Source organism: Globicephala melas, chromosome 12 (genome assembly GCF_963455315.2).
Source record: "Globicephala melas chromosome 12, mGloMel1.2, whole genome shotgun sequence".
In the NCBI taxonomy this organism is placed as follows: Eukaryota; Metazoa; Chordata; class Mammalia; order Artiodactyla; family Delphinidae; genus Globicephala; species Globicephala melas.
The window spans coordinates 31,634,199-31,649,685 of record NC_083325.1 but is presented as its reverse complement, the minus strand read 5'-3'; the positions used below and the strand labels follow the sequence as shown (position 1 = coordinate 31,649,685).

The 15,487-nt window shown below is 45.3% G+C and overlaps 1 protein-coding gene across 1 annotated transcript in view; it reads left to right on the top strand.

The window, feature by feature from the left end:
* Window positions 1-15,487, top strand: part of ANTXR1 (ANTXR cell adhesion molecule 1) — a 243,865-nt gene that overhangs the window by 99,721 nt on the left and 128,657 nt on the right. Inside the window, exon 11 of the mRNA XM_030877432.2 lies at window positions 14,468-14,537. Within this exon, the coding sequence (XP_030733292.1) occupies window positions 14,468-14,537 (70 nt within the window). The remainder of the gene's footprint in view (window positions 1-14,467; window positions 14,538-15,487) is intronic.

Below are 15,487 nucleotides of genomic sequence, written 5' to 3'. Positions count from 1 at the left end.
CACCAGGGAACTCCCCAGGAAGGCCATTCTTAAAATGAATCAACTGCTTTTATACATTTTTTGACCCAGAATTTCAATTTCAACTTCATCAAAAGGAAATGATTGAGAATGTTAACAAAGACTCAGCTACAAGATATTCATCATAATATTGCTTATGATGGCAAAAAGAAAAAAAGAGACAGAGAGGAGGGGGGGAGGAGGGAGGAAGGAAGGAATTTGGGATGGAAGCAAGAAAGGAAGGGAGGGAGGGAGAGGAAGGAAAGAAAGTAAACAAATAGAAACATTTAAATGGTAACATAAATGTTTAACGGTAGTTAATTTGTTATATAAATTATACTTTACCCTTAAATAATTAATACTGGGGGAAAGATGAATAATTACTTATGTGGGAAAGATGTTAACGATACTGCTTCACATGTTAAAAATAAGTTACAAAACAGTGCCTTGATGCTATTCCTGTTTTAGACACATACATTTATATGCAGAGAGAGAGAGAAACGTGAAAGACACACAACCAGATTTTAACAGTAGTTACCTCTGAATGAGACCACTATTCGTTTTTACTTTCTTCTTTCTGTTCATCTAAGTTTTCTAGGTTTTCTATGATCCTATGTCCCTTCCGTCATAAGAAAAAAAAAACCACGACCATTATTTAAATTTTAACTTTAAAATTCTTGTTAATTATTTAGGCCAAGCACGCATCTTGAGTTTAGCATTTGGTTGGTTCTCCAGTCACCAGGCTGAACTCACTCCTGGCCAAGAAAATATCTTGGAAATCTTCACACAAACTTTATTTATTCTGGATGCACTTTTTCCTACTCCAGTATTCGGTGTATCGTGCCAAGAAAGATCCACTTTCAATTGGAAATCCACTTGTAGAGAGATTAGAATGCTAAAAAGGAGACGCTGGGTTAGGAGCTGACAAATGATCCGTTTTAACGAACAGTAAATAAGAAATGAATGTTTTTCCTAATACAATAATGAAAAACATGCTAGACTATCCTGGTGTTGCATGGAAAATTATGAGGTACGACTATAAACAAAGGAAACTGATTTTTAACAAACTTACTAAAATTCAATTGAAAGGCCATGTGACAAATCAGTTTCCTGGTTTTATAGGCACATTTCTTTTTTGATGCAAAATTTTGTTTCTCAGCTGGATCTTCAGTCTTATTCACAAGGCATGGCTCTGGTTTACTTTTGGTTCACTCTCAAAGCATAAAACGTTGCCCCCTTTGAAGATATCTTTTTCAAACTGAACATTAGTCATGAAAGCAGCTCTAACAGTTCCAAAGAGGGGCTCGCTTCCCAAGGGGATGAGAGACAATGCTCACTCGAATGTAGGATTTCCATTGTGTTTGTTTTTAAAAATCTGTCCAGTTATCCAGAAACTATACTTTGTCTTAGAAAACATCTGGTCCTCGGGGGCTGTGGGCCCCTTAAGGAGATCATTGAAGTGCACCTATGGTGGCAGATGGGGAGGAGGGCAGAGGGAAGGAGAACACAAACTTCCCAAACAAAAGCCTATTGTTTCCTTTCTCGCTGGTTAGAGTGTTGCATCTGTGGGTGAAAAAGGTACTTAGTGCAATTTGGATGCATTCGTAGGGGGTTGATGTCTTATGAAGATGATAGGATGTCACTTTGTGCAGCTCAGAATGAAGAGATCTAAAGGAGCATCTCGTCTCATGATTCTTAATCAGAATCCCCCAGGAGCTTCATCCAAGTGACAGCAGCCACTGATTGCTGAGCACCTACCCCGTTCTGTTCCTGAACTAGTTCATTTCATCCTCACGGCAGTCCAGTGAGGGAGGAGTTATTTGTATCCCCATTTTGCTGACAAGGGCACTGAAACTCAGAAATGAAGTGCCCAAGGTCACCCAGATGGCCAGAGGTGGAAGCAGTTTGGACCCCAGGCAGTGTACTCCGGAGGCTTTTGCCCGCTTCTCTACATTGCTTCCTAAACACAGATCCCCACGGGTCCCTGGGTCCCCTGATTCCGAAGGCCCACATCACTCTGATGTGTGCCGAGTTGGAGGCCCTGATTTTCACTGCTCCCCCTCATAGTATAGACAGGAAACCTCAGCTCAGAGAGATTTAGCTATTTACCCAAGGCCACAGAGCATGTTAGAGAGTCAAGACTTAAACTCTGGTTCAAGAAAAAAAGCCCTGGACCAGGGAACAAAGAGCCCAGGCTTTAGAAAGTCAGTATATGCAGCTGACTGTGTGATCACAGGGAAGCCACCTCTTCTGGTTCCCCAAATGGTCCTTCTTTCTTAAACTTCACGGGCTTTCATGTATCTGCCCATGTTTCCCTTTTGCCCCTGCTTTCAGAGGGAGTTTGGGTCTCACCCAGTTGCTTCTGAAGTGGCTCCTGCCAAGACTGTGTTAGTCCATGTTTCTATCTTTCAGATCCAGACAAAAATATAGATAAGTGGAAATTTACTGCACTTTTGCTTGGTCAGATAAAACCCCCAGGAATCTGGGATGGGGTGGGGATAAAAGAGAAGTTGCCACCAGAAGTATCTAACTGGTAAAGATTTTCATTCAGGGGCAAAAGAGCTTCTTCCAAGGGCAAGTTGACACAGTCCAAAGTTAACTGCAGCAGTGCCTGGTAAGACAGTCAAACTTGACTTTGCCCCTGTTCTACCAAGTGTGCAGTTGCTTCCAAATGAAAATTGTGAGCTGCCTGTGGACTCTGGCACACAGTGGTCTTCTTTGAAGCATTTGTTGGAGGAGAGATTTGCTTGTGGACTTCCCTGAAACTGCTGTTATCCCAGCCCTGTTGTCCTGAGAGAGGAAGTTGGCACCCCCTCTATTCTGCACCAGATGACTGGACTTTTGTGATGATGTCTTTCCTCATGCCATACTGCTCCTCTGTCACTACAGTAGGATGGTGGAAGAAAGAGTGGTTAACATAGAGATGGGCCAGACTCGTGGGAACCCCAGGCAGGCTAATAACCTATGCCCCCTTCAAACTGACATTCTTTAAATATTTGCTCAACATTCACTTAGAGGAAATGTTGGGTGTTGCTGAGGGAAAGGAAGATTAGGTGTCTCCTAATCTGCATCCCACAGCAACTTAGTGGCGTCCACTGTTACTCAAGTGTGTGCCTGGGGTCTCCTTCCCACCGTTTCTCTAAGATTCTGTATAGGTCTGTGTTCTTTAAGAACGGTCAGCGTTTGCCATAGTTCATGGCCATGATCCTGTGGAAGGCTTTAGCCATTTTAGTGACTTGCCACTCAATCCCAGTTCCAAAGGTAAACCCTTCCAAACCTAACTGTGCATAGCTGAAAGACTTCGTATGTCAGGAGACACATACCTTGTGCATGAATCCTGAATTGTCTTCAACCAAGTGAAAACAAAGCTTTAAAAAATATATTTCTTCTTAGCAAATTACAGCTGTCTCAAGGGCACCGCTTTTCTTACCTCAAGCTCACAAATGTTTTAAAAGTTGATGCTTTGCTTAGAAGATAATTTGTAAGTTTTGTAAATGTCAACAGTCAAGAATTTTTTGGTCTAGATTTATTGAGAGGAGGAAATATTTTGCAAGAGCCCCGAGCCCCATTATCTTCATTCGGTTTTCTTGCAATACCTAAATCTGTCCCTATTAACTTTGGATAGAGATGATGCCAAATACCACAGCATTATGCGTAGTATGATTCCAATCATGTGAAAAATAATATGCATAGAAAAAATTCTGAAATAGCACTAACAATGTTTATCACTGGAAGTTAGGATTACCAAGGATTTTCATTCTTTTTATTCTTTTTTTTTTTTTTTAAAGAAGATGTTGGGGGTAGGAGTTTATTAATTAATTAATTTATTTTTGCTGTGTTGCGTCTTCGTTTCTGTGCGAGGGTTTTCTCTAGTTGTGGCAAGCGAGGGCCACTCTTCACCACGGTGCGCGGGCCTCTCACTATGGCGGCCTCTCTTGTTGCGGAGCACAGGCTCCAGACGCGCAGGCTCAGTAGTTGTGGCTCACGGGCCTAGTTGCTCCGCAGCATGTGGGATCCTCCCAGACCAGGGCTCGAACCCGTGTCCCCTGCATTAGCAGGCAGATTCTCAACCACCGCGCCACCAGGGAAGCCCTATTCTTTTTTTAAACTTTATTTATTTTTGGCTGCGTTGGGTCTTTGTTCCTGCATGCGGGCTTTCTCCAGTTACGGCGAGTGGGGACTACTCTTCGTTGCGGTGCTCGGGCTTCTCATTGCGGTAGCTTCTCTTGTTGCAGACGGGCTCTAGGCTCATGGGCTTCAGTAGTTGTGGCATGTGGGCTCCGTAGTTGTGGCGCACGGGCTTAGTTGCTCCGCAGCAAGTGGGATCTTCCCAGACCAGGGCTCGAACCCGTGTCCCCTGCATTGGCAGGCGGATTCTTAACTACTGCACCACCAGGGATATACGTCTCTGTATTTCTCAGACTTCTCACACTCACTGTGTATTACTTTTATAATTACTGAAAATAGCAGTAAATATGAGAAGAAAGCAGTTTATATCCTGAGAAGTCCAACTAGCTGTGCTAAAGACCAGTTCTGAAAGCTAGTGGGTCCAGAGCCACAGAGGTCCAGCCTTGTGCGGGACTGGGGAATGTGTAAGCGCCCAAAAGACAATCCAGAGACCAGCAGGGCTGCTGGCTCCCATCCCTGCTCTCCTCTGGAAGTGCATGCATGGTCCCTCACCTTTTACTTCTGGGGCCGTGACGTAATCTTGGTCCTCGTGTACACAATGCTCAAGTTAACCGACTTATCTTTTTCTAAGACTGCACTCAGCTCTTTGTCCTCTACTGGTATTTGTAGGTGAGGTGCTCTGACTACAGCCTTCCTACCCACGTCAGCTTGGAGCCTCAACAGCGACCTAAGTCCCACTTCTGGAGTGCCCCCATTTCAGTTGCAAAGCTCCACCCAGCAGGGTGGCTCGGGTGCCACCTACCACTAGGCAAACCTGGACCCATCAAAGCCTGCATGGAAGACTTTGCTAAGAAACACTCTCTTCCTTACTCCAGCCAGGCGTCTTCCAACGGCCCTCAGGTTGTTACTCCCTCTCCCTCCTCTGCTCATAATCTTTTAACACCTCTGAACTTTTCTGGACATTCTACCAGAATTCTCGGGGGTGGGCTGTGAACCACCCAGTACTATCTACAGAACTCTCTACAATGGGCCAAAGAAAGGTGTAAAGCCATGGTAGACATTATACCGGGATGTCTAACCTCGGCACTATCGACATTTTGGACCAGACAATTTTTTGTTGAAGGGGAGAGGGATGCCTTGTGCGTTGTAAGATACTTAGTGTCATCCCTGATCTCTACTCACTAGATGCCAGTAGCCCTCCTCCCCCAGTCTGACAACCAAAACTGTCTCAAACATTGCCTGTTATCCCCTGAAGGACAAAACTGCCCCCATTTGAGGATCACTGCATGACATACACGCCCAGAGATCCTATTAGGATAGATGGCTCTCTTCTTGTCACGCCTACATCATGTAGCCCTGACACAACCCAGTAGATAAGACCTACTCAGTTTGTAGGTCTTACTGCAAGACCTACTCAGTTTGTACACACCTTCACATCTCGTGGTTTACAGGTGCCTCAGGCAATGAGCCCAGAAGTACCCCCACTTTAGCAGTAATAGTTGACGTTTGTCGAGCGCTTATTAAGTGTTGAGCATTTAATCATATCATCTCATTAAATGAGCTGAGTATGAAATGAGTATTATTCCATCTTATAGGTGAGAACTCTGGGTTATGAGAGGGTTACACAGCCAGTAGGTAGCAAGCTGTGATGGGACTCCAGGGCCCAGGCTCTTAATGTGCTCATGGTTCCTACTCTAATCTGCCCCAGAGAACATGGAGGGAAACTAAAAGGCTATCCTGGACACCTACACACACAGCAGCTGGGGAAATAATCACGTATAGCCCGGGGAACTTACCTGGAGCCTGCTGACCAAGCTCATCACCTGATATCATAGCAACTAGCCAGTGAGGGCTTCCAAGGAAACCTTGCAACAACTCCAGGCTAGCGAATGGATAGATAGGTGTGGGTCGTGTCTGAGGAAAACGATGGTGGCCAGCTTGGTTCCGCCATATTAAAGGCACCCCTCTGGCTTCAGCTGGGCCTGAGAGGACGTTACAGCGGACGTGTATGTTCTGAGGATTGTCCCCAACTTGGCCTCACCCACCTGTGCTTCACTACCGGCTCTTCCCATTCTGTGCCGACTCTTTGTTTCTCATTGCTCTGACCTCAGAACCGCTGTTCAGCCTTTCCAAGTAGAAGCCACCCTCTGCACCTTCCAAATCTCTGCTTGGTCCCCTTACGTAGAGTTTAAGGTCTTCTAGCAAAAGAATCCTTGGGCTTGTGATCTCAGCCATCTATGAAAACCTTCCAGCCTGGGGGCTGACACATAGGACATGCCTGATAAATGTTAGCTTCTTTCTACTCTAAGCCATGGAATCCCACTTAGCTTTGCAGTAAGACCCCCATGTGTGTGAATTTTCATTGCAGGAGTCCCCGTAGAGTAATCGACCACCTCCTTTCTGGCTAGGACCCCAGAAAGCTCAAGCCAACTTGAATTTCATCAACTTGGAGTCCTACTGAGTACCATTTTATTTCAGGTTTCTGCACAGTATCTTAAAAGTCGAACTTTTTAAAAAGCTGGTTACTGTTCAAGTCGGTGAAAAGGTAGAAACATTCATTCTAACTCTAGCTTGTCTGTTCTGTCTTAATTCAGAGACACATTCCCCAACCAGCTGATAATTTGGTGCTGAACAGTTATACTTGGCTCAGGGGTGCCCCCCAAATCTCCCTAGACCCAGGGGAGATGTGGAGAAAGGGCAGGGTGAGCTCATTCAGTCCCTAACCTCCACTATTTTGTCACAGTAGGAATGTAAACTCTTCTTTGGAGCTTACATCAGCTTTGGGAGGGTTTCAACAAGCTCCCTTAGATAAGACTAAGGGTTATTTTTCTTGTCCTTTTGGCCAGAAATAAATATTTATATCAAGAAAGGACTGCCAAGACTTGGAAAGGATTTCAGTTATTTAATCAGCCCTGTGAAAGAATCCACTGTGATTGGTGTTTGAATTAGCTAATAAATTTTAATCCTGGTTTTATCCCAAATCCATTAGACAGTTATGAACTGCAGGGAAGAATTCTGGAACTTCTTCACCAGTCTGAAAAGAATTACATTGATCCAAGATCAAAACCTGGGAATGTACACATTTGCATGTATGGTTCTGGAACATGGGTTCATTACGGTAGGTCAGGGTCTCTCTGAAGACAGCGGAACCTTATCACAGAGCTTCTCAACCCTGGTTGCCTCTCGTGGAAGACAAGCCTCCTACTGCTATCCAACCTCACCCGTGGAGAATCTTGATCGTTTGCCTCCGAAACTGCCAGACTCAGCTCCTGGTATACTTCAAGCTGCATCATAAGACTAGCTGTGAGACTATGACAATATAAAATGGCTAACTAGTTTAAATTATATCTGTAAAAAAAAAACTAGCTGGGTTGACCATGGGCAAGTCATTTCAACAAAACCTGGGCTCGATTTCCAGCTCTTTTATTAGTGTGCAATACTAACTCAATTAACCAACTTCTCTGAGCCTCAGTTTCCCAAATTGTAAATTAATAATAATAATGTCAGATGAGACCATGGGTATATAGTGTTACACAAAATCAGTATAGAATAAATACAGATACATATAGATGTATGTGTAGATATAGATGTATGTGTGTGTACGTGTAGATATAATAGCCTGTGTGTATGTACATACGTACACACACACATTCACTAAAACATTTCATTTTCCCAGGAATTCCTAATGAGAGCACAATCCTTCTTGGATGGGGCTCAAAACCCAGCCAAAACTCAGACTGGGATTTGAACCCACAATCCCTGACTTAGGAGGTGACTTGAACCCACTGTCTTTTAATTGAAACTGCTCACCTGGCGTCAGGACTTACTGAAGCTGAGGTTCTTTTGTCTCGTCGCAGAAAGAATTCAGCGTGAGGCAAAGTGGCAGGCAAAGAGTGAGTTTATTAGCACTGGGGGCTTGTGAGACACACGGGTGGGCAGGCAAGGGAGTGCAGCCCTGAGAACAAAGAGGGCTACATTTTTATAATCAAAGAAATAGTGGGGGGCTTCCCTGGTGGCGCAGTGGTTGAGAGTCCGCCTGCCGATGCAGGGGACACGGGTTCTTGTCCCCGTCCGGGAAGATCCCACATGCCGCGGAGCGGCTGGGCCCGTGAGCCATGGCCGCTGAGCCTGCGTGTCCAGAGCCTGCGCTCCGCAACAGGAGAGGCCACAACAGTGAGAGGCCCGTGTACCGCAAAAAACCTTCCTTATTTACATCATTAGTACCTCCTTACTCTATATGGTTTAACCAGAACTGTTATGGAGCTATTTAAATCATATGTATATTAGCAAAAGGGTGGTGACATATACTAAAATATGGTAATTCATTTCAGGTTTCCGTATAATGTCCCCTTTCACCTAGTTTCTTTCCCCTTTCAGCCTTTCTTGGCCACATGCAAAAATGCTACTCTTCAAAGACCATTAACCGCTTGACTTCGAGTAACAAGATTCAGACTCCATATCTATTGTCTTGTGTTTTAACTTTCAGGGTTTGTGGCTTGAATGTGCCTGGTCTTCCTTCAAGATAGTGTAGATTGTTGCTAGGTTACTGGATTCTTTTCTTGAGTGGTCAGTAGCTTACAACAGGCTCCCAGACTCCCTTAAAATTCCCTTTCTATCTTCAATACCCTAGTAGGATTTCTAACTAACTATTTAATTATTCTATTCTATCCCTATCACTAATGCCTAAAAAGATGTTTGACAGAACAATGTAATCAAGCAATTAGACATTTTGAAATGCTTAATTTTCAGTTCCTCTGATTTTAAACCACACATTCACTGTCTGTTTCAAAGGCTTGGATACCCGTGTACTAATGTGGAGTAACGTTTAGTAAATGTTCATTAAGTGCCCAGTAACATACTTCCACGCACTTTCTCTCACTCCCCACACCACCCCGCACAATGATAGCATCACGTTCACAGCCGAGGAACTTGTCCCCAGTCACACACTAGTAAGAGGACCTGGGATATGAACCTGCATCTGTTTGACTCTGGAGTCTACCGGGCCCTGTGCCCCTTGTCCTCATCCTCAGGGATGCGGAGATCCCAAGCCTGGGTGTCTGGTGTTTTGGTGTAAGGACACTCGTTGATCCCCAGATCCTGATTTAAATCAAGCTGTGTTCGATTATCAGACTCTTGTAAGACAGATGCTTTGGATTCACCTATGTCGTAGGTATACACTGAATTCGGAACTACCTTTGGCAAAAGGCAAGGACATTGATATTTATAGATCATCTAAAAATTCCCTGAAGGTCTAGTTTCGAATTCCCGCCCCTCCCTAATTTCCTCCCAGCTCCCGGCGTCCATTTTCCTCGCCCACCCAGTGCTAACGAGCAGTGTAATGGCCACCGGTGGACAGAGGACTGAGGCCCTGTCCCTGATGAGGCCCTGATGACCCCATAAATGTCACCACACCACTGGCTTTGGCAGAGGTGGCCATGAGGTTGGCATGGCCCCCGAGCCAAACGTGGCCCAGCCGAGGAGGAAGGCTTTGGGCCCTGCTTCCCAAGTGGATGTTCCAGGAAAGAGTCAGATGATGAAAGTTATGGAAACCAAATGGCCCTCCTTTGTTTAGAGAGAAAGAGGGGGAAAAAAGTCACTTATTTTTGTGGTAAAGTGGAACACGCTCCAAACCAAACAGTCCCTCTCAGACCCGAAAATGCCAGCTCCCCAGAGCAGGCCCACAGCCTGGGAGGCTGAGGAACTGATGGGAGGCCGTGTCGAGCTGGTGCTACGGCCTCGGCCGCGTCTCCTCCGTCCTCCCAGCGAGGGTCTCGTCTGCTTTGCTCCAGAAATAGCTGCTCTCCCAGGCAGGAAAGGAAAATGAAAGGAGGGGGCAAGTGTGAAGCGGTCCACCTGACCTAGGCTAACCGAGCCAACCTCGGGCTCTCCCTCCCTTTCCTGTTGCGATGTAGGGAGGAGAGGAGCTGCTCAGAGAGAGAGCCCGGGAGGGAGCCTGGGCCCCGGTGCGTGGCTGCGGCGCGCCCCCTTCAGCTCCGCCCGCAGAATGCAGTCAGGAGTCACGAGGCCTCCTGTGGCCGCGCCGTGGCCGGCCTGTGACTCCGTGGGCGGGCTCCGTGGGCAGGGATCTGCACTCCCAAGTATTACTAGAGCATTTGCAGCACCAAGAGAAAGTAAATATAGGTTGTCATCAGCCACGCCTGTCCCGAGTTTGGTTTATCCTCTAATACGAGCCTTTCCTGGAACAGGGAGGCTCTTGGTGAGAATACTGGAGAATCCAGTTCTAGTCCTGGCTTTGCCTCTGACACGCTGTGCAATCAGGGGTTACTGTGGCCTCTCTGAGCCTCCATTTTGCATCTGGAAAATGAGCCGAGTGAGCCCTGCCTTGCCTTGGTTCGTAAGGTTGTAGTGAGAGGAGATCAAGCATGCCTGTCATCAAGAGGTGGCAGCCAGACTGCCCGGGTGCTGATCCAAGCTCCCCTGTGTAACGCTGGGCAAGTGTCTCCACCTATGTCTGTTAAATGAAGGGAATGACATCCTTCCCTGATAGCACTGCTAGAAGGTTACACTAGATGACGTGATGTGTATGATGTCCTTGAGAGCACCGACACACATGCCCCAGCTAGTCTCACTGTCGTTATTGCCATCGTAGATGGGAAAACATCTTGAAGACAATAATGCTCGGTCCAGGCACTGTGTGATCTGCCACTGTCCTCATAAGCTTCATGACTGTACTCAACATACACTCACTATTCTGGCAACATTCCATAATCTGCCAGTGCTCGTTCTAAATATGAGGGGAACCTCCAGTAGCTTCCTGTTACATTTAGGAAAAGTCCCAAAAGCCCCACCATGACCCGCAAGGCCTTGGTCATCTGGTCCTGCTGCCTTTTCTAGCCTCATTTTGAGCCACTGTCTCACTGAAATTCAACAGCCTTGTCAGCCTTCTGTTAGCTCCCGGAAGACCTGGGCTCCTTCCTGCTCCAGGATCTATGCAGCTCCAGTGCTCTCCCACCCCATCTCCTCTCCACCCAGCCTTAGGTCTCAGCTCACAGAGCCTTTCCTCAGGGAAATATTTCCTGACTTCCCATATGAGAGCAAGCCCCCTGCTTTTCCTTCTTTGTGCTCATGATAATTTAATTAAATAGTAATTTGTGTAATAACAGCATTTTTTCTGCTTTGTTGTGCTTTCCTCATGAACTCTCTTCCTCAAGAACTCCTATTCACCCATCAAAACCCAACGTTCATGTTATTTCCTATGTGAAGCCCTCCCTCATTTTCTCTGTTCACCTCACTCAAACAGGGGTACTCATTCTTTTTTTTTTTTTTTTTTTTTTGTGGTACGCGGGCCTCTCACTGTTGTGGCCTCTCCTGTTGCAGAGCACAGGCTCTAGACGCGCAGGCTCAGCAGCCATGGCTCATGGGCCCAGCCGCTCCGTGACATGTGGGATCTTCCCGGACAGGGGCACGAACCTGTGTCCCCTGCATCAGCAGGCAGACTCTCAACCACTGTGCCACCAGGGAAGCCCAGGGGTACTCATTCTTATTAGAATTCTAAATGAAGTTTTGATGTAGTGGGTGGCATTTGCCTGGAGGGCCTGAGTGCCTGCATTTTGTTCTGCTAACTATCCCTTCTCCTTAGGCTACACACCCAAGGAATAACAGGAAATAAATGCCACTTATTATTAGCAAAGTTCAATGTCTGATGTCCCCAGGGCATAAGGCCTGCCCACATTCCCTAAATCCAATAGATAACTAAAACAGTGGCCATTAAACGAAAAAAAAACTGCAGTGCTTCGTTTGTTGTGTTCACTTCCAGGCCTAGCACAATGCCTGGCACATGGTAGACATTCAAGAGAATATGTTTTTTAATAAAAATGAATATGTTTAAATAAGCAACAAGGATGTGTTGTACAGCACAGGGAAATATAGCCATTATTTTGTAATAACTTTAAATGGAGTATAATATATAAAAATATTGAATCACTATGTTACACACCTGAAATTAATATAGTATGGTAAATCCACTCTCCTTCAATTAAAAAAAAGTCTTGTACTAAAGACTAAGATTTAAAAAATGGGGCTTCCCTGGTGGCGCAGTGGTTGAGAGTCCGCCTGCTGATGCAGGGGACACGGGTTCGTGCCCCAGTCCGGGAAGATCCCACATGCCGCAGAGCGGCTGGGCCCGTGAGCCATGGCTGCTGGGCCTGCGCGTCCGGAGCCTGTGCTCCGCAACGGGAGAGGCGCCAACAGTGAGAGGCCCGCGTACCAAAGTAATATTTTTACTTCTTCAAAAATAACTGAATGTGTTTAATAACTATCTCCCCTGCAGTGTCATGAAAAGCAGAGACTGTTTCTCTTCTCAAAGCCTGTGTCTCTAGCTCATAGTAGGCCTTGAATAAATATTTGTTGAGTGAATGAGTGAATGACCTGAAATAACCTCCCTAACTTTTCACCACTTGAAGTTCTCCCGAGACATCAGGGGAGACTGTAATTGGCCATCCTCTTCATCCTCCTTCCATGGAGACACAGTGCTTAGAACTCAGATGTGTCCTCCAACTCCCATCCCATGTGGCTCTGGTCCTTAAATCCAGGCATGGAGGGTATGAGGCTTCCTCATCTCCACTCAGGCAAGTGTTTAGTGGCCCACATTCAAATATCATTAGAGACATCAGTTTCATATCACGTACCAACAACAGCATGGCATCCTTCCATTACATATGGAAAGGCTTCCTTTCTGTCTTCTAGGTATTTGTATTCACAGCTTGATTAAAGGAACACATATTATTCATCTTCATATCACGTACAGGTCCTACCACAATCTTTTGAACAGAGCATGCACCCAGTAAATGTTGAGTCATGAAGGAATGACTACCATATGCTGAGCGTAGTAACTTCTCAGCCCTGCTTCTGGCCCCAGAATCTGGGACACAGTGAAGTTTTGAAGGAGTTCAAGATTAAAACTGCTTAAGCTTTTCCCCGGACATCCATTAGGATAAGAAAAAGAACTCCCCCACCTCCAGATTCCCCCCACTCTAATCCATCTTTCACAGCTACATTTGCTAAAACTTCCAAAATCATCACTCCAAGTTTTTCTCCAAAAACCTCCAAAGCTCTTTTCATAGCCAATCATAGGCCTAGGTCCAAATCCCTCAGTCTTAACTCGAAGAACTTGGAGCACACATTTTCCTATACTGATCTTTTCAAATCCTCCTTACGTCCTACCCCGGGACAACCCTTCTGTTTGCTCTGTCTTTGCTGATGCCATTCCTCCCACCAAGAATGCCTCTTCCCCATCTCTCCGCTGAAGCGCAGTTCATGTTTTGTATTCCCTGTGACCTCATCGTGTCACCCACCTAAAGGAGGCTACTCTGTCTTCTGAAGCCAAACCGTATTTTGGCTTAGCTACTTGTATCTGTCAGCAAACTTTTTTTTAATTGAGATATAATTGACGTATAACATTATATTAGTCTCAGGTGTACAACATAACGATTCAATATTTGTATATATTGCGAAATGATCACCACAATAAATCTAGTTGACATCCATCACCACACACAGTTATAATTTTTTTCATATGAAAAGAACTTTTAAGATTCATTCTTAAAAACTTCCAAATCATGCTGTACATTACATCCCCATGACTTATTTATTTTATACCTGGAAGTTTGTACCTTTTGACCATCTCACCCATTTCACGCACCCCACCCCCGGCCCCTGCCCCTGGCAACTACCAATCTGTTCTCTGTATCTATGAGTTGTGTTTTTTTTCTTTTTTAGATTCCACATATAAGTGAGATTATACGGTATTTGTCTTTGACTGTCTGACTTGTTTTACTTAGCATAATGCCATCAAGGTCTACCCAAGTTGTCACAAGTGGCAAGATTTTCCACTTTTTGTGGCTAAATAGTATTCCATTCTACATATATATGCCCTATTTTCTTTACCCATTCATCTGTAGATGGACACTTAGGTTGCTTCCGGGTCTTGGCTATTGTAAACAATAGCCAATAGCTGAGTCAGCAAACTTTTCCCGTGACTATGGCTTCTCTCTCAAACTAGACTTAGACCTGATACTCCCCAAGTATCAGTCTATTACCTTCTCATTTCCCCTCAAGGATGCCTGGTCTATGGTAAGAACTCACCCTCTATTTGCTCACTGCTTGACTCCACTGGACATACAGGATCAGAGACGAGTGGTATTCAGGCAGAAGACCTTGAGTTCACTCTAGTGGATTTTACAGCTTAAGATGAGTTTATATTTCAAAACATTACTGCTTTTCCAGTGTCTCCCAGGACTTGGTTGATGGTCTGTAGGAAGCACTGGATATGAAATTATAAACTTGCCTCACTCCTCTTAATCCAGTGACTTCCTTTTTACAGATGAGAAGCCCTTCACTGTGGAAGATACTTATTTGCTGTGTCCAGCGCCTATCTTAAAGGAAGTTGGCATGTAAGTTTCCACCAGCAGCTAAACCCCACAGCCAGGGAGGAGAAAGGAGGTAGAGGGGACAAAAGGAGGAGAAAGAGTCTCTCTTCATTGTCATCATGGAGCCTTTCTCTAGACTCCTCCACATAATGGTAATGGTGCCGATGCTTTGCAGTGAGCCAGACACCAGGGTAAACATTTCACAAAGGGTACCTCCCTTTATCCTCCCAAGAGCCCCATGAACCAGACACACACCATCCCAGTTTTACAGATGTGAAATCTGTAGCTGAGAGAATTTAAGTAGCTTTCCCGAAGGTCACACAGCAATAAGTGGAAGAGTATGGGTTCAAAACAAGGTCTGTCTGGCTTAATCACAGCTACATTTCCAGAAAGCTCTCATGCTTCCCAAAGCACTCTCATATCATAACCTCACCCTGTCATCATAATTGCCCTTCTAGATGATTATATCCTTTCTTAGAGATAAAGAAACTCAGAAAGGAAGCTCAAAAAGGATAAGTGGGTCCACGGCTGGTTCAAGACCCCACGTTCAGACCCCTCTGAGGCCACGTGCAGTGTTCCTTCCTCAGTGTCTCTCCAGAGCACCATGTATTCAGCCAGGCGGCCCGAGGTTCCCTGAACTAATTTATGGAGAAAATCTTGCGATGGTGCAGTTATAGTAAATGCTGATGAGATGAGATCAAAATATTCAAGAGGAGGGAGAGAATTAGCACCCTGAGCAAGAAAAGAAATATGCGGGGAAACAGAGAGGCGATGTTTGTGAAAGAGCACAAACTAGCCTCTCTGTAAACACATCTATAATAGGCTGAAGACAGAACGGAGGCTTTAAGGAAGAATGCGAAACTTGCTCATCTGAATTCTGCTTTCAGTCATTTGTTCAAATTACAAAGCTTCCAACTCTGGTTGCCTGACCTCAACCTGTGATACCACTGATTCCACAAACTAGCCCCGTGTCC